The sequence below is a fragment of the Anguilla rostrata genome, chromosome 10 (assembly GCF_018555375.3).
Source record: "Anguilla rostrata isolate EN2019 chromosome 10, ASM1855537v3, whole genome shotgun sequence".
In the NCBI taxonomy this organism is placed as follows: domain Eukaryota; kingdom Metazoa; phylum Chordata; class Actinopteri; order Anguilliformes; family Anguillidae; genus Anguilla; species Anguilla rostrata.
In genome coordinates this window covers 40,436,837-40,463,076 of record NC_057942.1, presented here as the reverse complement: position 1 = coordinate 40,463,076, position 26,240 = coordinate 40,436,837, and the positions used below count along the sequence as shown (strand labels likewise).

Sequence of the window (26,240 nt, the reverse complement as noted above, 5' to 3'; positions counted from 1 at the left end):
AAAAAACATCTAATTGTGCCTCTCACTGACAGCTTTGCACGTTCAAGAAAAACGGATTTCTTTGCAAAGCATTAGTCCGCTTACGCGCCGATTCAAACTTCATTTGATCATTAGCGTACCCTTCCTAGAGTAGATTATATATTTTAAGTTCCTTGTAACTGATGGAAACTTTAATTCAAGTTTGAACATGAAGTTATATTTTCGGATTACCTATAAATAAATTCCAAACATTCATTTGGCATCTAAAGTCAAATGGAGATAGTTGTTATCGTTATTGCAACTATTTAATCATTATTGCACTCCTGAATACACTATAACTCAACAAATATTAAGTTAGTTGTACACTTCAAATAATGAAACGACGGAATACTTTTCTACAAATATCTATGAATGATGTGACCTAAATCGCAACAAGTTATTGCAAGGGGAACTATTGAGGAGCTTGCATATTCATTTTTTCAGTCGTACCAAGTAGCCTGTCTGGAATTCAGGGCCATTGAGGAAAATATCTTTTATTTACAACCAAACAGTAATAGACAAATAAAAATCAGTCGGAACTGCATAAAGAATAACATACGTAGAATTCAATAACTAGCCGATGGAAAATAACGTAGGCTATGTTATAAGTAAGGTGAGAAATAGTAGCTATTAGTGCAAACCAAAATGTTGAAAACGTAATCATAATTGTACAAAATAGGCATATGCTCAATTCATAATAATGAATTCTCAAAAGTGAATTCACATTGCCCCAGCGGAATAAAATGGGCAGGCGTCGACAATAATCATCTCGAAGGTTAAATCAAATGAATCTTAGATTTCATTATATTTAATTTAGTCATGGAATGCCATGTTTGGCGAAATAAAGCGTCAAACATGACATTTTGCCGCGGATGGACTGTTTAAGCGGACAACAGATCTGTTGTTGGGTTTCTATTATCTGAGTTCACCATGCGGTGGCAGCAGAGAGCAATAAACAGATTTCAGTGTGGCGACTCCTGTTGCCCACACATACGTTTATTCACCATCCCAGGGCATACGCACACCCTTTCCACCAGTGGAAAACAGCATATAGAGGAGCAATTACAGAATGCGAACACATTGAGTTGATATTGCTACAGAAATGCCATTGTGAAAAGGTCATATGACTTTTTTTATATGAAAAAATTAAGGATCACCTCTTTAATAGAATTTTCTGGGGCTTTTTGAAAGGAAAATTGTGATTAATATTTTCAGGGTGGCTGTGTTGACTGTGTTGCCGTACGGTTGTTCTGGCTTTACAGCAACTCAAACAAACCTTGATAAGCGACTATTTACTTTCTGCAACAACGCCACCAATCAGAACAGGGTTAAAGAGCAAACCGTGTTTATACAGTCCTTAATGCTGCTCTGCACCTCTACACAACACCGATGTGTTCAGCCTTGTAGCATCTCTTCCTCTACCTGTCCCAACATCACCACACTTGTGCCTGTCCAGGCATTATCACACTTGTACTTGACAGAAAGAAAGTTTCAGAAGAAATGTTGTTAAGAACTGAATTTGCAACATAAATCACAAAGCAAACATGAATAAGACAAGAGCACAACGCAGACCAAACAGACACTTCTCCGCTGAAAAAAATGAGTCTGACCTGAGCATTTCTGTTTCTTTCAGCGGTCAGGAAAACCTCCACTGGCGCCCGTGGGTCCAGAAAGGAACACAGGGTTAAAGGTCACAGGTCACAAGTTCATTTCTAATATATCATGTCACCCACAACTTGTAATTTAGCCTCCTGGCTGACAAATTGCTTTCTGATGATGTGATGATGAGAGTGGTGTTGCGTGATGAAGATGAGGGTGGTGTTGCGTGATGATGAAGAGGGTGGTGTTGCGTTATGAAGATAAGGGTGGTGTTGCATGATGATGATGAGGGTGGTATTGTGTTTGATGATGATGAGGATGGTGTTGTGTGATGAAGGTGAGGGTGGTGTTTCGTGATGATGATGAAGGTGGTGCTGCATGATGAAGGTGAGGGTGGTGGAATGAGCTTCCCACTGCAGGTAGAACAACAGAAACCCAATGCAGACCCAATGTAAAAGTCATCTGACTTTTGACTGTCGACTGAACCCATGGTCTCATTTGGGAGTTACCTCTGCTAATTACACTAAAGACGTCATCATCTGTGTGAGCTGTGGGCAGGTCAGTGGTCTTAACCTTAAGCAAATACCAGAGCGTTTTTTATACCGTTTTTCTTATTACAGCCTTAAGCCATGCTTTTATGATGTTTCTGTATGAATGGCATAGCTGTTTCATTTTGTGGTGGTTGTAGAACTTCATTCATTCATCGTGTGCCTTTAACTCATTCATACTCATTCAAACTCATTCATATTCACAGGCTCCACAGCTGAGGCTGATGTCAGCGCTACGAGCGCCAGACCAGCAGCTCTCTGAGTCCGGTGCTCGCGTTCACACGGCTGACCTGAGATCAGTCACACGACTGACGCCTCGGCGGAGTGCGGGGTTTTTCGAACCTGCGCCAAACGGCACGACAGGGGGGTGTGAGTCAAACCGGCAGGGTCACACCCCGGCCCGCCGCGCACTCGCGGTCCCGTGGAACGCGCCGGAAACGGAACCGCGTCAGAGGACCTCTCTCTCAACGGTATCGCTCACGTCTCGTCTCCTCCGCGACCCGAGTCCTTCTCAAAACCCGCGTCCCGCTCCTCCCTGGGTACCGTAAACGCCACGGCAGAGCGAGGCTGGTGTCCTGTTCTCAACGAGCGAAAGCAAACAGTCGTCATAGCAGGGGAGGGGGGCGTTTGAACAGGTGCTGAGGAGTCTCTTTCCTCAAGTACCTGTTCACCTCGGTGCGCTGTTGACCTCGGGCAAACTCGCTGATTTCAGAGTGTTTGTCTGGAGGACGAATGGGTCGGTGCGGGGAAAGTGTGAGTCAATGTTTGAGAGGCCGGACACTAACGGGGTGAAACACACAAAAGGACAGCCTTTCGAGCCCGCAGATACTCCCAATACCTGCTCCTTTACCCAGTCTGATTATCACGTTCCTGTGAAAATAATTTTACAAAAAATGACTGGAGCCACTTGGGCATGTTCACGTACAGTAATGCTAGAGATTACATATTTACTTAACATTCAAGATAAAACTTAACTCTTGATATCAAATTTACTTTACACCTGATATCGCATTCTCTTAACAGCAAAGGTCAACCACTTACTTAACACTAGATTGTACATTCAGGTATCAGATCATCATAATTACATTTGAATAATGGGATATCATAGAGTGAATTACAAATGATAAGCAGAGGTGTAATGTTGTGGGATTTTGTCTTTTAACTTAATGTATTAAAGATAAGTTCAGTTTTTCGTTGGTGGAAAATCCATTGACTTGCATGATAATGTGTATCTTGTAACTTCTTCCTCCTTTCCTGTCGTGCAGCGTATCAGAGAGATGTATGTGAACAAGACATAACTGCCAGAGTCAAAGATCATGTTTATTTACATTTTAGGCATTTAACAGCTCTTATCCAGAGCGACTTACACAGATTACATTTTTTTCGTACAACCCATTTATACAGCTGGGTATTTTACTGAAGTAATTCAGGTGAAGTAACTGTTATGGCTGTGACCCCCCTGGGATTTGAACCTGTGCAGATGGAGCAGTGGAGTGGAGAGCATCAGCCAACAGGGATCTAAAATCTGCTAATCAATTTCATTAAAAAAAGTTCATATAAATATATTTATTTTTAATTAAAAATTAAATATTTTATCCATAACTGAAAAATATTACAAAATAAAAGACAAGACACAGAAAACAGAATAAAAAACATAGTGATAGCAATATTTTACAGCATATATATAAAGAGAACAGCCAGCAGCTCCGTGGGAGCGTTTATTAATGCGGATTTATAACAGAATAGAACATATCCTTCTTTTAAAGAGCCATTCTGAAACCATTTCTGTGCTGAACATGTACACTCGCAGGGAGAAAATCAGACGAAACGTCCAAATGTCGGCAAGTAAAAGTCCTGTCATGTGTTTCTACCACCCATAAACTCTGATTTATTTGATTTCACTAATTAGTTCTACCTCCTGGCTGAAGAATTGCACAAATTAGCAAATCCAGGTGATTGGAACGAAATACTGGGGGGGGACTTTTACTTCCTGAGCCTGAATTTTTCCACCAGTGTTTAAAACGATAACGATAGCTGCATTACAGTGGCACTCTGTTCATTGCTGTAAATGAGAGAGAATGTGGAAATGAGTGTGTGTTAAACGGAGATGTGGTTGTGAGACCGGTGTGTGTGTGTGTGGCAGTGGGAGTGGGTGGAGGTAGCTCAGTCCGCTCTAGCTGGGAATCCACCGGAAGCGGCAGCCCCCCTGTGGGGTTCGGGAGGTGAAGGCGTGCCCCTGGGGGAAGGCCAGCGTCCGGATGGTGCAGTGGTCCCTGATGGAGGTCCTGAAGGCCGTGCTCTCCTCTTCCTCCTCCCCCTCCTCCTCCTCCTCGTCCGCTCGCCGGCGCTGGCGGCTCTGAGGGGTGGATGTGAGCAGGCCCTGGAAGGCCCCGTGCATCCTGGGCCTCGGCAGCCCGCCCCCGGCCCGCTCCTGCAGGACGGCCCGGCATCGCTCCGAAACGTCCCGCAGGATCTGCCGCACCTCCTCGCCCGCGGGCACGCCCTCGCCGTCGCCCTCCGCCCCTGCCTCCGTACCAGACCCCGCCTCCGACCGCCCCTCCAGCCTGCGTCTCTTGGTGGGGCTGTGCAGCGCGGGGGGCGCTCCGGGGGGTGGGGGGGTTCCGCTGGGTCCGATCAGCCTCTGGAGGAGAGAGGAGGCAGACTTACACACCCTGCACCCAGAACACTCTGGAGCAACAGCGCCATCTACTGATGCCTCCCTGCATTATTTTACACGTGTCACTCAGCAAAAATCATTCTGCTGCACCGTAGTCTACTATCATGTCCAGAAAGCACACAGTTAGCAAAGAACACAAGGTTAGGCTTGCCCTAAGATTAGGTTTAGGGTTGCCCTAGAGTTAGTGTAGGGTTTGGGTAGGGTTGCCCTAGGGTTAGGGTATGGTTCGGTTTAGGGTTCCCCTAGGGTTGCGGTTAGGGTGGCAGGTGTCATAGGGTACATACACTGAGGACAGAGGCCAGGTGCTTGGCCTGATTGGCCAGCTCCTTCAGGTGCAGGTTCTGCTGCTGTAGAACCCTGGTTTCCTCCTGCTTTTTGTTGAGCGTGAGGCAAAGCTGGAAGAGACAGGAGAGATCCACATCGATTCAGCTGGGCTGTAATGTACAGAGGGCTGCAGCACAGCCTTGTCAATAAGCAGGCCTCTTAGTTAAGCTACAAACTGAATATCCATATACACATATTTGTATCTGTATCTAAGTTCTACAATAAAACCAATGGCTCTGTGCCTATTGGTATATCTTTGTCACTGTAGTGTAGTGTTAAAAGTGTTGAATATTGTGTCTTCGCAGTGTTAAAATGTTGCTGTATCCTGGTGCATCTTACCTGGTTGTTGGCATCCAGGGCATCTCCTAAAGCCTTCTGATGGTGCTCAGCCAGATTGCTCCAGAAGAGCTGGTCCTGAGGCGAGTCCGGGGGCGGGGCCTGGGTCTGGGCCTGGGGGGGTACTGGGGGGGCAGGTGACAGGCTCCCCCGGGGAGGCGTGTCCAGGAGAGAGGAGACGGGGAGAACAGAGCATCCTGAGAACTCAGACAAACTGCAGTCGGAGAGCGGAAGGCTGCCGCTGGAGCAGGCACTGCAGTCCAGCAGAGAGGGGGATTCTGGGAGAGAGAGGAAATTAACAGCAATATCAATACCTAATAACAATAATGGTTATCAACATCATTATCATCATGAAATAGTGATTATATTTGAAGTATATGGAAAGACTATTCAAATTATATCATACATACATCACACACACGCACACTGGTTTTATTTGATTTTTTGAAACTTCTGTGAAGCACATTGTGTTACAGGCAGGTATGAAAGCATTTTATAAAATAAAGTAAGTATCACAGTTATTTATTTATTTTTAACTTTCATCTCTTTGATGTGTTAAAGGTGATGCTGTTTGAAATCGGTGAGTCAATTCAGTGCTTACCCGGGATGAAGCTGACAGTCGAATCCACGAAGTCCTGGATCTCAAACCCCGACACGTGCATCTGCACAAAAGGAAATAATCAGACCGCAATCCATAGACGGATGCAAAGATATATATATTGTGTTCGTGAAAGTATTTAAAATAAGGATTTTTCTCCATATATCACTACGCAAACAGCCTACTTCCGATCAATACAAGTTCATCTCGTGGGTCACTACCTGCAAGTCAGAGCCCCAGTATGGAAACTGAGCATAGCGACAGGTTTCTACAGCCATGCTGACTTTCACCCTTAAATCCTACAGAATACTCGAAGCAGAATGAGGGTTTGTTTCATCAGTCTCGTGCATGACAATGAAGCTTAACCGACGGCTCGCGTGTTTTAGCAGCAGCGTCAGCAGCGGACCTGGATGTGTGCCTGTCATCCCATAGGTCTAAAGCACGAGCCAACCGCATTCCTGCACACTCTGTCGTGAAAACTGGTGAAATATTAACCAACGCCCATAGCGCGCACTTCTATTCAACTGTGCTACCCCGAAACCAACAGATTATCGCATAATAGTAAGTACAATCGTGTTCGTGAGACTGCGACCCAAATGGCCTCGTGGTAGTTTGAACAATGGGGATGAGATTCCCTTGTTCCATTCCATTTCACAGTTAAAAGCCAAAACACAAACTGGCTGTCACTATGACAATGACTACACACAATGATCTCAATTCAATAGACTGACTTCTTACATTATGGTAATTCCATCCACGAGGGATCCATGGAAATACGATCAGGGAAACGCTATAAAAACTAAATTATGAACAAACTAAAGGTGCATGATTATAAAGTTGCATGATTATAAGACCAAAGCCAAATAGAAGGCTACACACGGTGCGTTCTGCCATTAGCTACGTTCCATTGTGCAAATGTACCAAATTACTTAGATTAGGGCTGCTTTTACAAGCGTGCGGATGTTTGCTATTAAGCGTGCGAACGCTCTACCTGGTGGTCAGTGGAGTCACCCTCGCGCCTCAGCACGGAAGTGCAATCGGCCAGGTCTTCCCATGCAATTGTTGCAAAGGCTGCGGGACACAAGAGACATAAGTCATCAACCTATCAAAATATCACATCTACTGTAAAAGAGTGTAGACCTATTAAATTATAGGCTACACATGCTAACAAGAGGAAATTAATTTAATCTTCTTAAAATCATATTGTTCGCCGGTTGCTATGCTTTCTTACCTTCGTCAACGATACTGATATGCTCTTCAATATAGATGGGAACCGGTACATTGTTCTTTGCGTTCTTTGCTGAGCCCTGAAATGTTGCAGCATGATGGGTTAGCTGTTCTACATGAACGAACCGTGAATGTTTTGGTACTGGACACACTGCCGGGGACTTTAGCTTACCTGTTTTCCACAATGTGTGGCAGGTTTCTTGTCTTCAGTCCGGGAGTGACAGTTCCCAAGTCTGTTGGGACAAATTCTCCCAAATACTTTCCTTTCATTGTGCATGTCGGATGTAGAGCTACTCTGAGCATTTATGAGTAACACTATAGCCTGCTAAGAGTGTTATAAACAAAATGTTCACATAAGAGAAGCTATGTATTCTATATAATAGTGGCCAGACAGCAGCCTACTGGTACTATGTTAAGTTTCCCTATCCAATCATAATCGTTTATAAGAAGTCTCGAGGGCAGAGCGGCGTCCCTGGAGATGATGTGGATGCGAGAACAGAGAAATATGAGCGCGAGAGGTGGCGCCTTGGAGCGGGCAGTGTGTGCCAACCGCAGGCGCTAAATCCGAATCGTATTGGCGGTCCACTTGGGACCACCGGACCCCGCTGCGCTGAATTATTCAGGGCAGAGACGCAAACACAGTTTTGCGCCGTTTCCACCCTGACGGCGCCAGTTCTACAACTTACCGTTGATCTTACAGAAATGCTCACCGTCTGAATTAAGTGGATCAAACAAGTTTCAACATAGACTGTATAGCCTAATACACCTCCATGGTACATATACATTTATGATTAGCCGTGTTCATTTTTAATAGAAGGCAGTACAATTAATTAACATTTTATTTGGTCTGTTTTCTTTGCTTAATTTCATTTTTAAATTATACATTACATTTTCTGGGGAAATAACGTTAATTATGGCTGAAGAAACAAACGTTGTTTGATTATAATTATTTGATTAGTTAGTTCATAATTCCCCAGAACGTATAGGTGTATATAATATAATATATTACATAATGGTAATTTCAACCTTTTGTTTGAAAATGTTTGTGTTACGAGGTTTTAAGAAGAGACGTGGTGGATGTGAAAAAGGACAGGTTCCAAACTAGTGAATTATAGGCAAACATTGTATTTGATACTTAATTTAGTTCGCTTGTTTGATTCGAACACGAATCATGAGAGCACTAAAAGTCAAAATCTTCGCGTTTGGTGTCTAATTCATTCGAACAACTTTCTGTTACTACGCTCGCTCTTTTTACTCAGTTCTTCAGACTGACCGTGACGTTTCGGATTTAAGACAAAGTGCTTAATACTGCAGTTAAATATTTTATTTTTTTGACTATATAATTGAAAATGTGATACTGTGAATGATATTATTCATTATCGCTAGAAAATTCTCAGCCATAGCATGACCAATTAATCCCGTATTAACAACTCTTAGTCCAACCACTGATCGCACAAAGATCAGCGGTCTTAATTTACTCATCAATTCAGAAGCTTGGTAGGGATAACTTAGTGTGAAGATTAATCATAAGTGTTTTATGTAACTTTGATAATGACTTCACCATCCAGGGAGTTTTTGCTGCCTCCATTGTTCTGGCTTTCTTATGGGGGGTTTAGGCCAGTGTACACTGTGAAGTCCATTGTAAAAAAGTATATATGTGTAAACCGGGTTTATAGTTTGATTTGATATAACCCTTTTCATGGCATTGCTTTCTCACAGTTAAGTGGGAATCTAACAGGAGAGCTAGTTAATGTGATTTTAGTTTGATAGTTTAATGTGATACTTGTAGTAGTAGCTTATTGTAGTTTAATGTAATGGTATTAGTAGATGAATTGTTCATTGTTGTTTAATGTGATGGTACCTGTAGTTTAATAGTTTAGTAATGTGATGCATGTAATGGGTGTACAGCAGTTCTACATTAGAACTTTCACAGATCAATGATGAAATAAACAATAGGTAAACAATGATTAAACTAAAAATGAATAATTAATAATTTAATTCATTTATCTGCTCAAAACAGAGAGTGAACCAGAGTATACATTCAGTATCACTTATCACCGTCCGCACATTGAATACATATTTACAGTTTATTACAATCAGTCATTGCTCACTACAGTCAGTCTACATTGAGTGTAACAGGGAGAAATGCAAAGCAGCTGGGATTCCAGTCAGTCTAGTGAGACACAAATAAGCATTGCTACAGACATCCATTCTCTCACATAATCACCTACGTGACACAATAAATAAGACAACTTTCTATCATTAATACTTGTGAGGACAGTGCATTATTGGTACAGTACAACAGAGAGGTGCAGTCTTACTTGCATGCACATACACATGTCATTCATGCATGTGCACACAGAGGCGCCAATGGGGGTTTTTGGCCCCGTGAAAAGATGTCACATTGGGCCCCGTCACTCCAGGCCACCCCAGAAAATCCCATGTTCTAATATTTTTGTGGGTCCCTGTCAGTCAGGGCCCTTGGAGTCATCCTAACCCTCCCACCCCCCAGCCCCATACAGTGCCCCTGTGCACACACACCTACACACGGCCTTACAGATCCGAGCTGCTGTAGAAATGTTTGTCCTGTGGGGGGCGATGCAGAGTTCACATTTCCGCCATGGTGCGCAGAGCCTCCTGGTTCAGGGAGACCAGCAGCCTGAGATTGCGAGCGCAACGTCCTTTTTCCTCCTCTTCCTCATCCTCCTCCTCCTCCTCTTCCTCGTCCCCCCCGGCCTCGCCCGCGTCGGCCTCGCCCACGGTGGCCACGCCTAGCAGTCGCTCTGCCAGCCTGGCCGCGCACGTCGCCAGCACCGACGGGCGGTAGCGGTTGAAGGCGTAGTCCGCCAGGCTGAGCTCGCAGATCCTCCGCGCCAGGCTCCAGCAGCCGGCCGCGTGGCTGTGGCTCCGCCCCCCGGGGCCCCGCCCCTCGTGGCTCCGCCCCCCGGGGCCCTCCCGCTCCCGCGCCAGTCTGCGCTGGCCGAAGTGATGGAGGAAGAAGGCCAGGGTGGGCGCGGCCAGGCGGAAGCTCAGCCGGGTCAGGACGATGCGCTCCAGGTTGCACAGCTGGTCCTTGGTGAAGGCATCGCAGCACAGGGCCAGCAGCTGGGAGATCCGGGGGGAGAACACCTCCACCTGAGAGACAACAGAGCTGCAAACACTGAGGACGCCACCGTCACTGCACTCAGTCAACCTCCAACTACTCAATCAATCAGTCAAGCTTTGATAAAGGGTCATATGACTTCCACTGATCTGAAAAATAGTGTAATTTCCTACAAAGAACATTTTAGTTGTGCCCTTTTGCACCAAAATCCGTGACTGCGTTCAAACACATGCATCATAACAATAAACACACACCATTATCATGAACACAGACCGTTATTACATCCGCATTTTCACCGTCCGGATGAAATGCTATAGGAAGGGCCACGCACCTGTTTACTGGCGATCAGGAGCGACGTAACCCCCAGCAGTTGAAAACAGTCCGACGCGACCGGCGTGGTGGACAGAAAGCGGTCCATGATGTTAACGGCGAGACAGCAGGACTCGAAGGACAGTTTGAAATGTCTGTGGACTGGGATGAGCCAGCTCACCAGTCTACAGCGCGCCTCTGCCGTGACCTGCGGAAACACGAAGTGAGCGAGGTTTTCTGTTGCCGAGAAGAGCGCTTCAATATTCTGCAAAAGTAGCTAAGCTAGGCTACTCCAGCGGACACATCTTACCTGAGGTTGTCGAGCCAAGCAGTTTACGGGGAGGAACTTCTCCTCGTTGAGTTTTTGAATGTTATAGCAGCATTCTCCATAATCCCTGAAAGTCTGCCAGTCTGACAGTAGCCTGCATGGAGTTTGTGCGTCTGCTGTCGGATTGCTACTGGGTGTGAAGTCCGGAGATAAACTGGGAGAGGGAGTTAGCAATTCTTCCTCAAAACCAGAATCGCTTAACCTGCACTCGATCTTCTGCTTACGGTATCGAAGACAACGAGGCCTTTTCACTGGGGCGCAAATTATTTTACTGTTCATTACAATCGTGACATGTCTGTCATCCGGAGTTACGTCGTCTTTTCCCGGAGAGACGCAATCCTCTCTCTTCCTTTTAAAAGTGACAGATGTTCCCGTCTCTGTAGCAGCATCCCCGCAGGTAAACGCGACCATTTCGAAAAAGTGGCAGTGACACAGTACTGTCACTCCGTTTGTTCCTTGCCTCTCCGTCTGCAGAATCATTGAAGTTCCCACCTGCGCTCCGGCATCATCGTTCTAACATCTTACTGGCTGTAATAGGATCCTTTTCAGGTGACGTTGTCGGGTCGAGGCTTTCCCGGGTTAAACAGCGCCCATCGAAGTTTCATTCCGAGCGTCTGATTACTCACACAGCACGGTTCTGCGCGTCAACTGGTTGTCACAGCAACGGGGAGGGGAGGAAGTTTTTTCTTGAAAGGAGGGTGGGGGTGTATGTACACTTCATCCAAAGTATTAGTGTTTGGATGACTCGTTGCAGTACGGCATAACATTAAACATACAAAATTCATGGGTGTGATAGACATCAAGATTATATTCGCAAATACGTTTTAGACGAGGATAGATGTCAGGGGTCATGAAATGCTTAGTTTAAGCAGTTTCAACAACTCAGGACCTAATGCATTAGAAATAGATTGCACCCCCCCCCTCCCTTTTTTCTCCATGCAGGAGGGAAGCGCGAGCTAGTGGCGCGCAATGCCGAGGGAAGGAGAGTCCCCCCTGGGACGCCATCTCGCACCTCTGATTCAGATGTTTGCCAGAACAATACCGCCTGCCCGCTCATTAACGGAAACCGTTAGATCGGAGGGTTGTCCTTCAACTGCTGAAACAAAGTGATGTGTAATTAATGCTTTAGAACCCCTACGTCTGCGCCGCAGCTGTCAACCGTACCTCGAGAGCAATGATCTCTTGATCTTCCTGTTTGATCCAAAGCACGCATAGACTTTTTGTTTACGGTTTTGTAAACGACTGGAAACGAATCTGTTGTGATCATAAGAAAGTGTTTTGTTAACGCAGGAGTGGATACTCATAGCCTATTGTATGATTATTATTTTATCCCCCCCCCATGTTTTTGACCCACAGCAAAATCTTACCTACTGTAAAGTATTCACAAAGTGTTTCTAGTCCTTGGCATCTTAAAACATCTTCCTGAGGATATTTGAGGATTTTTTTTTTTTTTGAGGAAGTTAGAATGTTCGGCATTTCCTTGAATACGTTTACATAATTCATGTCATTTAATACGAGTCCATATTGCTGGGAATATTTTCCATTTTCGCACGGCTCTTTATTGTTCTTAACACTTACCGATAGTTCGTCATACCAAGTAGTCATATTAAAGACACTCTACGCGACTCTTATACACAAGATTATTAATGTTGACTATTAATGGCAAAATAAAGATAATAATACAATATTTTTTTAAATTATATTATCATTATATCCATATATCATGATATCCATATTATCCATAAAAATTAATTGGCTTGATTACTTAGTGTAACTCAACATTACAGCGTCTCCAGTTAGCCTATAGCCAGGTGCTTCAGGTTTCACGTTAAGCCAGAACACGGGTTACATTAGAAGCTACCCCGAAAGTCAGCCTGGGAAGGCTAATGTTGTGGTTGTAATAAGAACTACGCGTTCTGGGTATTAGACCGGTTTGTTCTTAGTTGGGACAGCACTTGCACGCTGCACATACCGAATCCGCAAGTATTTTTATCCTGCTGGCGAGCCAACATTGCATGTCTTCGTTGTGTTGTTAGGCTGGTAAATATGGAAGAAATAACGCAAGCAAGGTCCCAGCACAGTTAGACTTTATATAGTCCGACCTATTAGTGATATAGCTAGCGGCATATAGCAGGCTAACTATGTGGCACATTTCACATATCAGCTACTTCGAGGCTTTGCTAAGTATCAAATGAGGTTTCCACCAGGCTGGATGGTCTATGAGATGGTTAGGTAGCTAATTTACCGTAAAGTCCACGCTTAGATTCAGCACTTTACGACATATCGCAAACATGCAGAGCAATGTCATGTCATGGTTTACAGCTAATGGCTATTTTTGATTTTGTTATTTTTTGTCTTGGATAAACCGTAAAAGAAAAGCCAATAATAATATCGGATTGTACCCAACGCAAAGACTACTATAGTGGTAGCTGAGACTGAGAACACTTGATTAAATGTATCTAGGTAGTTTAGCAAAAAGTCGCTGCCAGTCTTTAGCCAGCCAGGCTGTTTCTTTTAACTAGCGTTAGCTATATTTAGCCTGTTAGTCGGAGCTCCATAACCGTACGCATAGAGCTCGAGAGCGCTGCTAATGCTAGTTAATTACCGTGTTGATAGTGGTTGGGACGGGCGGTACGCTACTTGTTGACGCACTGCAAGCTAGTTAGCTAACAGGCTAGTTAGAAGGTTGTATCTTACTAGCAGGGCAATTTTGTCTCATTGAAACACAGCAGCATTTGTGCTAGGTGTTTGCAGCGTCGCGGCTAGTGAGGAGGGATACCAATCTATCTGGCTAACGTTAACTTGCTATGTTATTGTTAGCTTTCTAGCCAGCTTACATGTTGATTAGCTAGGTAACGTTCAGCGACATAAAAGTATGATCTTGACGAATGTTGAGTAGCTAGCTAACTATTATATTGCTAGCTAGTTCACTTTAACACTGATGTATGTTTTCCTTTGAGTCGGTTTACGTGAAATAAGTCGCTGTGCACTTTATTTGGAAGTTTACTATCGTTACTTTACATGGCTATTTTGCATCTGAGGGTGTTACATAGTTTATAGTTTAGTAGTCTCAGGCTAGTGACATTTTTTAAAATTTTCCGGATGTAAAATTATCGACGCTGGTGTGTATTTTTCTTTTTTCACTATCCTTGAATCTTAGGCTTAGTTGACAGATCCAATGGAAGAATTAACGGCAGGTAGAAACCGCCACACCAAGCAGCGCAAGGAGCGGGCCAAGGTGGCGGACGATCCCGAGAGCTGGAGGACCCCAAGGCGCATGGACGCGCCCGAGTCTGGAAGGGGCTTCGGCTCTGCACCTGAGCGAGGCTTTCCCCGCAAGAGGGGTGGCGCAGGGAGCTTCAGTGGCAGCCCCAGGAGAGGGGGCTATGGACCGCTCAGTGCCAGCGCTGGGCAGCGGCCTCACGGCGAGCTTATGGAAGGGTTCAGGAAGTTCCCCGCTCCGGAGACCCGCCAGGGCCCGGAGGATAACTGGAGAGATCGCGCGTTTGCGCCGGACAGCCACAGGAAGAAGGGCTTTCACAAAGAGGAAGGGGAGCACCAGGCCGCCAGGTTAGAGCCCGGCATGGAGTCGCCCAACCAGGAGGCACCCAGTTCCACCGCAGGTACATCTCTGCCGCTCCCCAGCGTTGCTGCCTATAAGAGGCACTGTGTCTTTGGTGGTGTTGCAGGTGTGTGGTGTGGTAGGTTAGGTTTTGGGTGGTGTTGCAGGTGTATGAGATGTGGGATGTTGGGTGGTGCTGCAGGTATGTGGTGTGAGAGGGGAGGTTTTGGGTGGTGCTGGGAGAGGTTGCAGGTGTGTGTGGTGTGGGAGGGGAGGTGTTGGGTGGGGTTGCAGGTGTATGAGGTGTGTGTGCTGTGGTCCAGGCGGGCGCAGGGTCAGGATGCGGGACCGCAGGAGGATGCAGGCAGACCAGCAGGACGCCCCGGTGATCGATGAGTCCGGACTCAGTGAGGAGCAGCTGATGGAGCTCAGGCAGGCCGAGAATCGCATCGGCAGGGAGTACATCTACCGCCTGGAGAAGGTCAGAACCTGACCCTGTGTGTGTGTGTGTGTGTGTCTTATAACAGTCTATGTGTGTGTTTTATGGTCTGTGTATACATGTGTGTTTTACAGACAATGCATGTGTTTTTCAATGAGCGTATGTGTTTTCGTGTGTGTGTGTGTGTGTGTGTGTGCGTGCGTGCGTGCGTGTGTGTGTGTGTTTTTGTCACTAGCGGTCCCGGAGCAGTCCCAGTGCCAGGTACAGGTGTTCCCTCTGTGAGCTGCTGCTGGACTCTCTCTCCGCCGCCCACAAACACATCCGGGAGAAGTGGCACAAGAAGAGAGCACGGGTAACCATGGCTACAGCATATCGCTCTGCAGGATGATGCTCTGATTGGCTCTCGGGAGGTGGAGGATGGTCTCACAGGTGACGCTGTCTCGCAATTGGTTCTTAGGACAAGCGGGAGGAGCTGATGCTGTCGGAGATCCTGCCGCCCACGGAGGCGCAGGTGGGAGCCGCGGAGGCGGCGCTCGAGCAGGTGGTGCTGGAGTGCGGGCTGAGCGAGGAGGATGTGAGGAGGAGGCGTCAAATCCTGTCCTCCATGGAGGAGGTGATCAGAGCCACACTGCCAGGTACAGCTCCCGCGCACCCGAGTACCTCCCCCTGTGCACCTGAGCCTCTCCTCCTGCGCACCTGAGCTGCTCCCAGCACCCCTGAAACCCGCCCTCAGTGCCCATTAATTTTTGCCTCAGTACCCCTGAATTGCTCACTCACATGCAACTTGTTGTCTCTTCAGATTGTTCGTTGAGGTTATATGGATCGTCTTGCACTAAATTCGGTTTCAAGGCTTCAGATGTCAACATGGATGTCAAGTTTCCTTCTCATGTGAGTGCATGACACATGCCTTAACTCTCATCACTTTCTCTCACTCATCTGTCCGCCATCTTTTATTAATGTTGTGGAATGGTTTGTTTCTACAGATGCATCAGCCTGATGTCCTTCTTTTGGTCCAGGAGAGTCTCTCTAGTAGCTGTGAGTAGGAGCCCTCTGTTGGTGTGGAGGCTGATCTGTGGTCAGCATACCACTTTAGAGACTGATCAGCGTACTGGGTTAATGAGACTGATCTGAGATAACTGTACTGGGTTAATGAGACTGATCTGAGGTCAGTGTGTGTGTCTGGTTCCAGCCCTGTACGGAGACCTTCAGGCGGATTTCCACGCTCGGGTTCCTGTGCTCATCTGCACAGAAAAGGCCAGGTGAGGACATCCCGCCAGCCCAAACTGAACGCTATCCTTCCATCTCTCCGTCATCCCTCTGTCTCTCTTTCCATCACCCTCTCTTTCTGTCATCAGTCTCTCTTTCTCTATCATCCTCTCTTTCTCTCCATCATCCATGCTCACTTTCCTAAAATAAGCTTCTGTGGAGGGTAATCTGAGTGCGCAGTGTGGCGTTTGGAGCCCTCATGAATGGCATTCTGGGATACGCACTGCTGTCAGGCTGCTGTGTGAGTCATGGCCCTTGCTGATGATGTCATTGTCCCTGCAGTGGGCTCACCTGTAAGGTGAGCGCCGGCAATGACTACGCCTACCTGACGACAACGTACCTGTCCGCGGTGGGAGAGCTGGAGCCCCGCCTCCTGCCCCTGGTAGTCGGCCTCCGACGCTGGGCGCAGGTGAGTCTCTCTCTCCGGCTGGGTCTGAGGTGGCCGCAGGTATTCGTCTGTACTGACACCTGTCAATCACTGTGCTCAGATCTGCCACGTGGACCAGCCAGAGGAGGGGGGGCTGCCCCCATACGTCCTGGCGCTCATGGTCATCTACTTCCTGCAGCAGTGCAGAGAGCCTGTTCTGCCCGCCTACCTGGGCACCGGGGTGAGAGCTACCAGCCTTTACCTGTGCCACACAGTTACCTGCACCTGATTCCCGTCTGATTACCTGTACCACTCTGCCACCTCACCTGTACCCCCTTATTTTTAGCATATATACTCAGTGCACATATATACCATTATCTGTACCCCTCTGGCATGTATACACTCAGGGCATATGCACCCTCAGCTGTACTCCGCTGCCATATATATATTGAGGTCATATATGCTCTTACCTGTACCCCTGTTCTGCCTGCTGTAGATTAAGGAGTTCTCCGTGAGCAGGCTGATGGATTTCAGGCTGACCGGCCTGGAGGCGGGCTGTGTCCTGTGGGAGTATTGCCCCGCCCCCGAGAAAACCACGCCCCCCACAGAGAGCTGCTACAGGCAGGGCAAGGTGAGCCCCGCCTCCTTTTACCAGCATGCTGCAGTCAGCGCAACGTTACAGCGCAAACACGCTTACAGGGAGATGCTGATTCATTTGTGTGTGTGTGTTTGCGTATGTGCGTGTGTGTGTGCGCGTATGTGCATTTGTGTGTGTGTGTGCATGCGTGTGTGTGCGCGTGAAGGCACCCCTGCTCTTTCCAGCTGACAGGCAGAGCTCGGTCAGGGTGGGGCAGCTGTGGCTGGAGATGCTGCGTTTCTATTCGCTGGAGTTCCACATGGCTGGTCACGTGATCAGCGTCCGCACGAACTGCCTGCTGTCGCGTGAGGCGCGAGACTGGCCCAAAAACAGGATCGCCATCGAGGGTGAGGCTCCGCCCCTTCCTGTGCATTCTGACTTTTCCAGTGGGCCCTTGTGAAGGAGTGGCCCTTCACCAGGTCAGGTGTTGGTTAATTGATTGTATCTAATTGTTAATTGATTTTATTTGTTAATTAATTTGGTGTAATTGAAACCCAGGTGCAACTGATTGGCTCAGCCTATTTAAGTGACTGTCGGTAAGGACAGAGGGAGGGAAGGTGAGCCACTCCTATCATTTGTACTGCTGGTGCATTTAAAATAAATTATTAGTCTTTTCAAGTCTTGTTTTCTCAGTTGTTTTTTCAGCCTTTTTACATTTGGTGTCAGAAGTGGGATTTAGCCCCTATCATGTTGGGGTGACTCACTTTTAAAAGGCTTTTAAAGAGATTTTACACTGAGTTTTTATTGGACTTGAAAGATGCTTTTGGCCAAGCCAGCAAAGAGCTGCATTTCTGGTCGGAGGTCCAAAGGAAGATCCAGGTGGGGCTGAAGGTGGACCATCGGGAAACCCAGACAGAGCAGCGGGGCCCAAAAGTGGGAGCAGCTGGAATACCCCTTGATTGGCTGGGGAGCTGTAGCTGGCTCTGTTTGAAGGGGTAATGGTCCAGAGCCCATGGGATGACAACTCTGATCGACAGTGTGAGGAGCCTATAGCCCAGGGGTCCTCCATCTTATCCAGAAAGGGCCGGTGTGTGCAGGCTTTCATTCCAACCAAGCAGTTACACACCTGATTCTACTAATCATGGTCCTTAGCAGAGACTCTAGTGGTTGATTAGAAGAATCAGGTGTGTAACTGCTTGGTTGAAATGAAAGCCTGCATCCACACCGGCACTTTCTGGATAAGATGGAGGACCCCTGCTATAGCCCGTTGAGAGGTGGTGTCCTGGCCCTGCAGAGCTGTTGATTCCAGAGGGAGGAGCTATCTGGTGTCCCTAATTGGGGGGCTAGCCTCGATACTCTGGGGACTGTTCCTGGTTGAATGCAACGTTCTAAATTGATTGCTTTGGAAGCCCCTGCCCCTTGTCTTGCAAACCAGTATGCAAGACTGGAGAGGGGGGAGGAAATGTGAAGGAGTGGCCCTTCACCAGTTCAGGCGTTGGTTAATTGATTGTATTTAATTGTTAATTGATTTAATTTGTTAATTTGGTGTAATTGAAACCCAGGTGCAACTGATTGGCTCATCCTATTTAAGTGACTGTCAGTAGGGACAGGGAGAGGGAAGGTGAGCCATTCCTACCAGCACCAAGCTGGTGCTTTTAAAATAAATTATTAGTCTTTTCAAGTCTTGTTTTCTCAGTTGTTTTTTAAGCCTTTTTACAGCACTGTTCGACTAAGTTTTAGTCCTAATGGAGAAGTGGCTGTCTTAAGGCTTATACTACACTGTACAGCTTTTTAAAACGACATTTGCTTTGCAGTTTAGTGCTGCTTATCACTAAACCAAAAGCATGATAAGAGGAGAAATCCATGTGAATGTTATGCTCAGGTCAGCAGTGATACTGTGTATTTGGCGAGACTTGCAGGTGCAGTCTCTAAGGTGTGTGTGTGTGTGTGTCTCTGTGCTGTAGATCCCTTTGCGGTGAAGAGAAACGTGGCTGGAACAGTGAACAGCCAGCTGATGTACGGCTACATCCTGCACTGCCTCAAAACCACCTACAAGTACTTCGGCCTGCCCCACACCACCAATCACAGGCCGGACTCCCAGCACCGAGCCAATCGCAGAGCAGATGGCGCAGCCCTGTGTGAGGCGGAGCCAGGGGCGGGGTCGGACGACTTTGGGCTGAGCACGCTCCGGGTGACGTCCGACGCCAGGGGGGCGGACAGGAGCGCCGACTGCGTGATCGAGGAGGAGATCGTCATAGAGACGGAGGAGAGCGAGGATGCCGACCCCACGCACCTGCCCTACTTCCCGCAGGAGGCGGAGCAGGAGCCGGAGAGCATGTCGGACTCCGAGGGAGCCGCGCCCGGGCCGGATAACGAGGACCGCGCCCGGGCGGATGAAGAGGAGGAAGATGAGGAAGAGGAGGACCCAGAGGAAGGTGGAAGAGCATTTGGGAATTGCCTCCCGGACAGCCTCACCCCTGAGCGGGACCTCTACCCCCTGGACGCTGTGTCAGGGGAGGAGCTGCTCTCGGAGGGGGAGGGGCCAATGGACGTGCCCAGCTCGGTAGGAGAGGAAGAGCCGGCCCCCCAGCCAGCCACTCCAGGCTCTCCCCCGGGTAAAAATGGGAGACCAGAGAATGAAGGCCACGCCCCCAGCAGCCTCCGCTACCAGTTCAACAAGCAGGCCTTCACCCGCGGAAAGGTAGCCTCCACCTGTCCACAGCACCCCTGTACAATCTGACAGCCTCCACCTGTCCACAGCACACCTGCACAATCTGACAGCCTCCACCTGTCCACAGCACACCTGCACAATCTGACAGCCTCCACCTGTCCACAGCACACCTGCACAATCTGACAGCCTCCACCTGTCCACAGCACACCTGTACAATCTGACCGCCTCCACCTGTCCACAGCATACCTGTACAATCTGACAAACACAAGATGGTGTTTAACTCCAGTCTGTATACGAGCAGTAAGACAGTGTGTGATGTGGGAGGGACTGTATTGGGAGATGGTGTGTGATGTGGGTGTTTGTTTCCCACAGTCCCACGCTCTGGTGTGTGGTCTTTGTAAACGTGATGGACACTTAAAGCGCGACTGTCCCGAAGACTTCAAGAGGGTTGAGCTGGACCCTCTGCCGACCATGACGCCCAAGTTCCTTGAAATTCTGAACGAAGTTTGTGTTCAGTGCTACAGTGAGTATCCACCACGCTAAAACTAACACACCACTCCACATTTATTGTTCTGAATTTATGCCTCTGCTCTACAGAGTATACACAGCATTTACTCAACAGTGCATACAGTGTCCTCTTGCACTTGGTGCTGTTTATCTCTGTAGAGATGCAAAGCATGGTGCTGTTTATCTCTCTCTGCAGTGGATTTTGCTCCAGACGAGCTGGAGGAGCGGGTTCGAGAACACATCCTGCAGGACCTGGAGAAACACATCAGATGCCAGTTTGAAGGTACTGCAGCTGGGCTCAGACTGCACACCACAGAGACCCCCCCCCTGCTGTACCCCATATCACACCACAGAGACCCCCCCTGCTGTACCCCCATATCACACCACAGAGACCCCCCCTGCTGTACCCCATATCACACCACAGAAACCCCCTGCTGTACCCCCATATCAGAGACCCTCCTCTTGTACTTTCTGTTCCTTCTGTATTTCTGTGCTTATTTTTCACTTCCTGGTTGGCAGGGGCCAAGCTGAGGCTGTTTGGGTCTTCAAAGAACGGCTTTGGATTCAAGCAGAGTGACCTGGACATCTGCATGGTCCTGGAGGGAAGAGACGGTGTGGAGGTGACAGTTACTCCCCTGATATCAGTCTGATGCACTGGGCCTGCCGTGTCTTTACTTACCTGAGACTGTTACTATTACTGAGGTCTCATAATTATTAATACAGATATTTATTACAGCAGTAATGTGATTATGAATCATGGCGGCCATAATTCTGTGCAACAGTTTCAAACTAATCTTCACCCCAGGGGTTGGACTGCATTGCCATCATCGACAGCCTGGCCAGAGACCTGAAGAAGCACCCAGGTGAGTCTCAGATCTGGTCAGATTAGAGTTAAATGAAGTCCCTCAAAAACAAAAATTAATGTTTTACTGTTTTCATTCTTGCAGCAACTTCTCACTATATATAAGATTTCAGCATCAATCCTGTATTCAGGTTCAGGTGTGTGCCTGCTTTGAGTGTCAATATGCTGTTCCTGTCTTTTAAAGATGTGTCTGGAAAGACAGTGTGTACAGACATTGCTGTGAATCCCTTGCCTCAAACTCCCATAATTCATTGTACAGTATTTGTTGAAGTGCTTGATGGGAATTGTATTTCAGTGCTAAATCAGATTTGTTTTAGTTACAGGATTTTAAGAACATTGAGTTTAAAGCTTTTGAAAATAAATCAAGTTATGTTTTGGTTTAGGTTTCGACCACAAACAACGCGTGCGTTTAGGAAAATGGGGTGAAAGCTTAACCCCACCGTGCCTGTGTTTAACCCGTAGGCTTGCGCAACATCCTGCCGATCACCACAGCCAAAGTGCCGATAGTGAAGTTCTTCCATGTGAGGACCGGTCTGGAGGGAGACATCAGCCTCTATAACACCCTGGTACCCTGCCAAATAGTGCTCCCTATAACACATGCATGAGTCTGCAACACAATAGTACCCTGCCTTTTAGTGCTCCCTGTAACGCATGCATGAGTCTGCAACACAATAGTACCCTGCCATATAGTGCTCCCTGTAACGCATGCATGAGTCCACAACACCCTGGTAGCCTGCCATATAGTGCTTCCTATAGCATGTACATGAGGGCAGAATCTTTAGACCAGGTTCAGAAGGAAGGCTATTGCTGTGTAGCAGATATTGAAGTTAATGGGATGATGAAATGCCCTGTAGAACAGTAGAGTGGGCGGGGTGTGGACGTGTTGGCCCCGCCCCTCTCACTATACCCCTCCCCCTGCAGGCTCTGCATAACACTCAGCTGCTGGCGTCTTACGCCGCCATCGATCCTCGAGTCAAACAGCTCTGCTACGTCATGAAGGTGTTCGCTAAGGTGAGGTCTCTCGGATGGATTTTTCCATTTTTTGGATTTGATTTCTGATTTAAGCTAAACTTAAAAAAAATAAATAAATAAATAAAAAAAATCTTTTTCCACTTCTCTGCTCAGTGATGTAAAATTCTGTTTCCATGGTGTGTGTGTGTATGTAGTCACGGTAACTGCTTGTTTGCAGGTGTGCGATATCGGGGATGCATCTCGGGGAAGCCTGTCCTCCTACGCCTACACCCTGATGGTGCTGTACTTCCTACAGCAGAGAACCCCGCCTGTCATACCCGTCCTGCAAGAGGTACCAAAACCTGCACACGCCCCCATTAAAACTTACCTGGATGACCCTGAACACACTGCACACCATGTACCTGGGCAAACACCTGAGTACACCCCATTACCACACCTCCCTGCTCGATGTGCTGGTTTATGAGTTTGATTTTCTACAGATTTACGATGGGGATAAGAAGCCGGAGGTGTTGGTTGATGGGTGGAATGTTTACTTCTTCAAGAATCTGGAAGATCTGGTGAGTGCGTTTCCTGTGTGTGCTTAGATTGTTTCCTGTGTGGCGAGTGCGTTTCCTGTCAAACCCTTAATTTACGTTTCTGGTTTCTGTGTGTGCCTGTGTGTGGGTGTGAATGTGCGTGCACAGCCCAGCCGGTGGCCTGCGTACAGGACGAACACGGAGAGCGTGGGGCAGCTGTGGCTGGGTTTGCTCTGCTTCTACACCGAGGAGTTTGACTTCAGGGAGCACGTGGTCTGCATCCGGCGCAAGCTCCCCCTCACCACCTTCAAAAAGCAGTGGACCTCCAAATACATCGCCATCGAAGGTGAGCGGTCAGTCTGGGGGGGCTGGGACAGACCAAACGCGCTGCTCTGGGGGGGTGACTGGGCTTTTACTGTTTATTAAATAGGCACATGAACAGATAAGGTTATAGGCCTATATTGATATGGATTATGTTTTATCTATTGCATTGCAGATCCCTTTGACCTGAACCATAACCTGGGGGCTGGTCTGTCCAGGAGAAGTAAGTATACCTTCTGCTGTTTTACCTGCATCACCAGATTCACCCGTTTTACCCAAATCACCTAATTCACCTGTTTAACCTGCATCACCTGTTTCTGTTCTGTTTCATTTTAATAGTGACCAATTTCATCATGAAGGCTTTCATTAATGGAAGACGGGTCTTTGGCTCTCCGGTCAAGGTTTTCCCCCCGGAGTACTCCTGCAGAATGGTGTGTGAGAGCAGTGGGGAAGCACACACACACACACACACACACACACGCACGCACACACACAGACAGTCCCATGCTTCAGCATCAGTGTGTCCTTCTGGTCCGCTCTCTCTGCAGGAGTACTTCTTCGACCCCGAGGTGCTGACCGAGGGCGAGCTGGCTCCAAACGACCGCTGCTGCCGCATCTGTGGGAAAATCGGCCACTTCATGAAGGACTGCCCGCTGCGCAGGAAGTAAGGGCACCCGCTTCCTGTCCGCTGCTCAGCCGCAGAGCCTATTGGTGGGAGTGGGAAGCGGTTATCTCCGGGCTTTTTGAAAGGGCAAATGTGTCACTGCTGTCAAGCTTTTAACTACCACTGAGCAGTTTTCACAGCAATTGTGTTTGCGTCTGTGTTTATTGCATACATATATATGCACGATGCGTGTGTGTGTGAGTCTGTAAGTTATGGGGTGTGTGCGTGGGGGGGTGGGGGGTCTTGTGTGTACGTATTGGGCGTGTGTGTGTATCGTGTGATTGACAGCTGTGGTTGTGCTGCAGAGTAAGACCTAGACGGGGCCATGAGGATGGGCGGCGGCATATTGAGCAGGAAAGGGCGGAGCCTCAGGACCACGCCCTCCAGCAGACAGACAGACGGAGGCAGGAGGACTGGGAAACCAGAGAGAGGCGCTGTTTCCTGTGTGGGTCCCACGCCCACATTAAGAAGGAATGTCCCCAACACAGGAACTCCACAGGTGAGCTCTCTCTGTTTCTCACTCTCTCACTCCCTCTCCCTTTCTCTTGCTCACTTGCTCACTCGCTCTCTGATTCTACCACAGGGGCGTCCTTCTCCTCGTCTGCTCCCAGCAATCTAAAGAACTACAGAGACAGACGGGTGAGCCCCTGTGTACATGCCTACACACACACACACACACACACTTTGCATTAAATGTTCTGCTCCTTGCTTCTCTTACTAATATAGAGGTTCACTTCTTTTGTGTGTATGTTTTTACATGTGTTTACATGCTTGTGTACATTTGTGTGTCTAGGGCTCACCTCAGCGGGAGGAAAAGAAGCAGGTGATTTTGAGCCCTGCTGCAGGTGAGTTACATTGTGATGTGTGTGTGTGTGTGTGTGTGTCCTGGCCTCGTGGTCTTACAGCCATTGAACTCAGCTGTGTGTGTGTCTTTCAGGTAGTCTTGTGAGTAGGAATATGACTCAGGGAAGATCCTGGCAGAAGAAAAGCAGCCAGAACTGAGAGGTGCTAGAGGAGCAAGAGGTGCTGGAGGTGCAGGGGGAGCAGGAGGTGTTGGGAGTGCAGGGGGAGCAGGAGCTCCACTTGGTTCTCCGTGCTGCAGGGAGACGCAGGTCTTCCACTCCTCCCCACTGAGACCCACACTGAGCCAAAGGTGTTAATGTTTTTTAAAAGCTCCTTTCAGGGGCAGTTTTTATTCACCATCAGTGTTTTAAACCAAAGCCATTGTGCGTGCTCTTTTGTTAACTAGATATTTTTTTTTTTTTTTTTTTTTGCACTGTGAAACTGCATTCATGTCCAGCAGACACAGTGTAGCTGAGGTTTTGAAAGTGGTACAATGTGCGATGACATGAGCTTGCAGGTCTGATGCATTTCTGTTGAGCGATGGTGTACCGTAAGAACGAGGCTGTGTGCTTTTGACTTATACGCAAAATAATTCTGTCCTCAAATAATCGATTCTTCTATGTTCTACTTCTCAAACGATCAAATATAAACACAATTAAACTACATGTTCCCCAAAACACTCACACACACACACGCACGCAGTTCCTGTGGACTGGCACTGTGGTCCTCTTGCTGAGGGGAGCGGTTGTGTTTGTAAATGTTTGCCTGTTCAAACACAAGATTATCCAAGGAATCAATTCTGGTTGTTTTTCTGTAAGTTAATAAGGAAATTGTTGCCGGTATCCCAAAAACTAGTATTGCACATGATCTGAGGACAAATACCCTTACAGAAATGGAATATTCTGCAATATGTTGAAAAACTATATTGACAAGATCAGAACAAGAAACTTCAACATTTCAAAATATATGCTTAAATATACAAAGGATTGCCATTTTCAAATAGTGCAGAAATGTTTTTTTTTTTTTTTAATATATAGATGTAGGATATTTAACATTTTCTAAGTCAATTTTGTTTTATTTCAGTGTATTCAAATTCTGTAAGGGTATGTTTCAAAATGTTTTTTATTTCTATAATTTAGTTGTGTAAAATGTTGTGTTTAAAATAAACATTTTAAAGTCTTGATAGCAAGAATATGGATTTAAATCAAAAGCACACAGCCCTTAATGTGAGTTTGTTTTGCTGGATGATGTTATGGCCTCTGTGCTTTGCATAGTAAGGTGGGGCTCAATCTCAATTTGCTGCTATAACTGAATCTACTGTCTGCCAAACCTTCCCTGGAAATAAAATCTCTTTAAAACCCGTTGATTTGCGTTTCCATGACCACTGAGCGCTTATGAATTTTTACCATGGGACTGCCGTGAGAATATTCAAAATACCGGGTGATAAATTATAAAGGAAGAAATAGAAGTAGACATACAAATGACATAGTTACTGTTCACATAGAGATAATTCCGCTAGTTATGTGTGCGTATGCTAGTATTTATTTTGGTTATTCTGCTTCCTTGCCACTTTAAAACGTAAAATTGCTATTTATAAGGTTGCGATT

The 26,240-nt window shown here is 47.2% G+C and overlaps 3 protein-coding genes across 7 annotated transcripts; 1 reads left to right on the top strand and 2 right to left on the bottom strand.

The window, feature by feature from the left end:
* Positions 1-3,454: 3,454 nt before the first annotated feature.
* Positions 3,455-7,776, bottom strand: LOC135233500 (multicilin-like). Of its 3 annotated transcripts, XM_064297116.1 has the most exons (7): positions 7,500-7,776; positions 7,332-7,407; positions 7,092-7,171; positions 6,104-6,164; positions 5,506-5,780; positions 5,127-5,237; positions 3,455-4,806 (listed from the first exon to the last, which is right to left on the bottom strand). In XM_064297116.1, exons 1-7 carry the CDS (start codon positions 7,602-7,604, stop codon positions 4,339-4,341), a joined length of 1,176 nt encoding a protein of 391 aa, XP_064153186.1. In that variant the 5' UTR covers positions 7,605-7,776; the 3' UTR covers positions 3,455-4,338. The 3 variants fall into 3 exon arrangements, with proteins under 3 accessions (XP_064153186.1, XP_064153188.1, XP_064153187.1); XM_064297118.1 differs by lacking the exons at positions 7,092-7,171; positions 7,332-7,407; positions 7,500-7,776 and adding an exon at positions 6,839-7,042; XM_064297117.1 differs by lacking the exons at positions 7,092-7,171; positions 7,332-7,407; positions 7,500-7,776 and adding an exon at positions 6,322-6,737.
* Positions 7,777-9,308: 1,532 nt separating this feature from the next.
* LOC135233496 (cyclin-O protein B) lies at positions 9,309-12,866 on the bottom strand. Its single transcript, XM_064297108.1, has 4 exons — positions 12,435-12,866; positions 11,050-12,321; positions 10,762-10,947; positions 9,309-10,462 (listed from the first exon to the last, which is right to left on the bottom strand). Exons 2-4 carry the CDS (start codon positions 11,545-11,547, stop codon positions 9,935-9,937), a joined length of 1,212 nt encoding a protein of 403 aa, XP_064153178.1. The 5' UTR covers positions 11,548-12,321; positions 12,435-12,866; the 3' UTR covers positions 9,309-9,934.
* A 105-nt stretch (positions 12,867-12,971) lies between these two features.
* On the top strand, positions 12,972-25,997 carry tut7 (terminal uridylyl transferase 7). 3 transcript variants are annotated; one of them, XM_064297098.1, is made up of 29 exons: positions 12,972-13,107; positions 14,228-14,690; positions 14,953-15,110; positions 15,304-15,420; positions 15,526-15,703; positions 15,868-15,956; positions 16,052-16,103; positions 16,258-16,327; positions 16,617-16,743; positions 16,823-16,942; positions 17,198-17,332; positions 17,505-17,685; positions 19,243-19,979; positions 20,322-20,472; positions 20,653-20,739; positions 20,976-21,076; positions 21,262-21,319; positions 21,781-21,884; positions 22,240-22,329; positions 22,508-22,621; positions 22,770-22,847; positions 22,974-23,151; positions 23,302-23,349; positions 23,466-23,557; positions 23,675-23,790; positions 24,096-24,289; positions 24,374-24,429; positions 24,584-24,635; positions 24,728-25,997. In XM_064297098.1, exons 2-29 carry the CDS (start codon positions 14,246-14,248, stop codon positions 24,790-24,792), a joined length of 3,993 nt encoding a protein of 1,330 aa, XP_064153168.1. In that variant the 5' UTR covers positions 12,972-13,107; positions 14,228-14,245; the 3' UTR covers positions 24,793-25,997. The 3 variants fall into 3 exon arrangements, with proteins under 3 accessions (XP_064153168.1, XP_064153169.1, XP_064153167.1); XM_064297097.1 differs by lacking the exon at positions 12,972-13,107 and adding an exon at positions 13,372-13,522; XM_064297099.1 differs by lacking the exons at positions 12,972-13,107; positions 24,374-24,429 and having other exon boundaries at positions 13,371-14,690.
* Positions 25,998-26,240: the final 243 nt, after the last annotated feature.

Bases quoted from the DNA above. Each gene is read 5' to 3' on its own strand.
- LOC135233500 (XM_064297116.1), bottom strand. From the start codon at position 7,604: ATGCACAATGAAAGGAAAGTATTTGGGAGAATTTGTCCCAACAGACTT. The intron at 5,781-6,103 runs GTAAGCACTGAA...TCTCTCTCCCAG, and splicing joins GACTGTCAGCTTCATCCCGG to AATCCCCCTCTCTGCTGGAC. The intron at 4,807-5,126 runs GTATGTACCCTA...TCTCTCCTCCAG, and splicing joins ACCTGGCCTCTGTCCTCAGT to AGGCTGATCGGACCCAGCGG.
- LOC135233496 (XM_064297108.1), bottom strand. From the start codon at position 11,547: ATGATTCTGCAGACGGAGAGGCAAGGAACAAACGGAGTGACAGTACTG. The intron at 10,948-11,049 runs GTAAGATGTGTC...GTGTTTCCGCAG, and splicing joins GCTTGGCTCGACAACCTCAG to GTCACGGCAGAGGCGCGCTG. The intron at 10,463-10,761 runs GTGCGTGGCCCT...GTTGTCTCTCAG, and splicing joins TCCTGATCGCCAGTAAACAG to GTGGAGGTGTTCTCCCCCCG.
- tut7 (XM_064297098.1), top strand. From the start codon at position 14,246: ATGGAAGAATTAACGGCAGGTAGAAACCGCCACACCAAGCAGCGCAAG. The intron at 21,885-22,239 runs GTACCCTGCCAA...CTCCCCCTGCAG, and splicing joins TCAGCCTCTATAACACCCTG to GCTCTGCATAACACTCAGCT. The intron at 23,152-23,301 runs GTGAGCGGTCAG...ATTGCATTGCAG, and splicing joins CAAATACATCGCCATCGAAG to ATCCCTTTGACCTGAACCAT.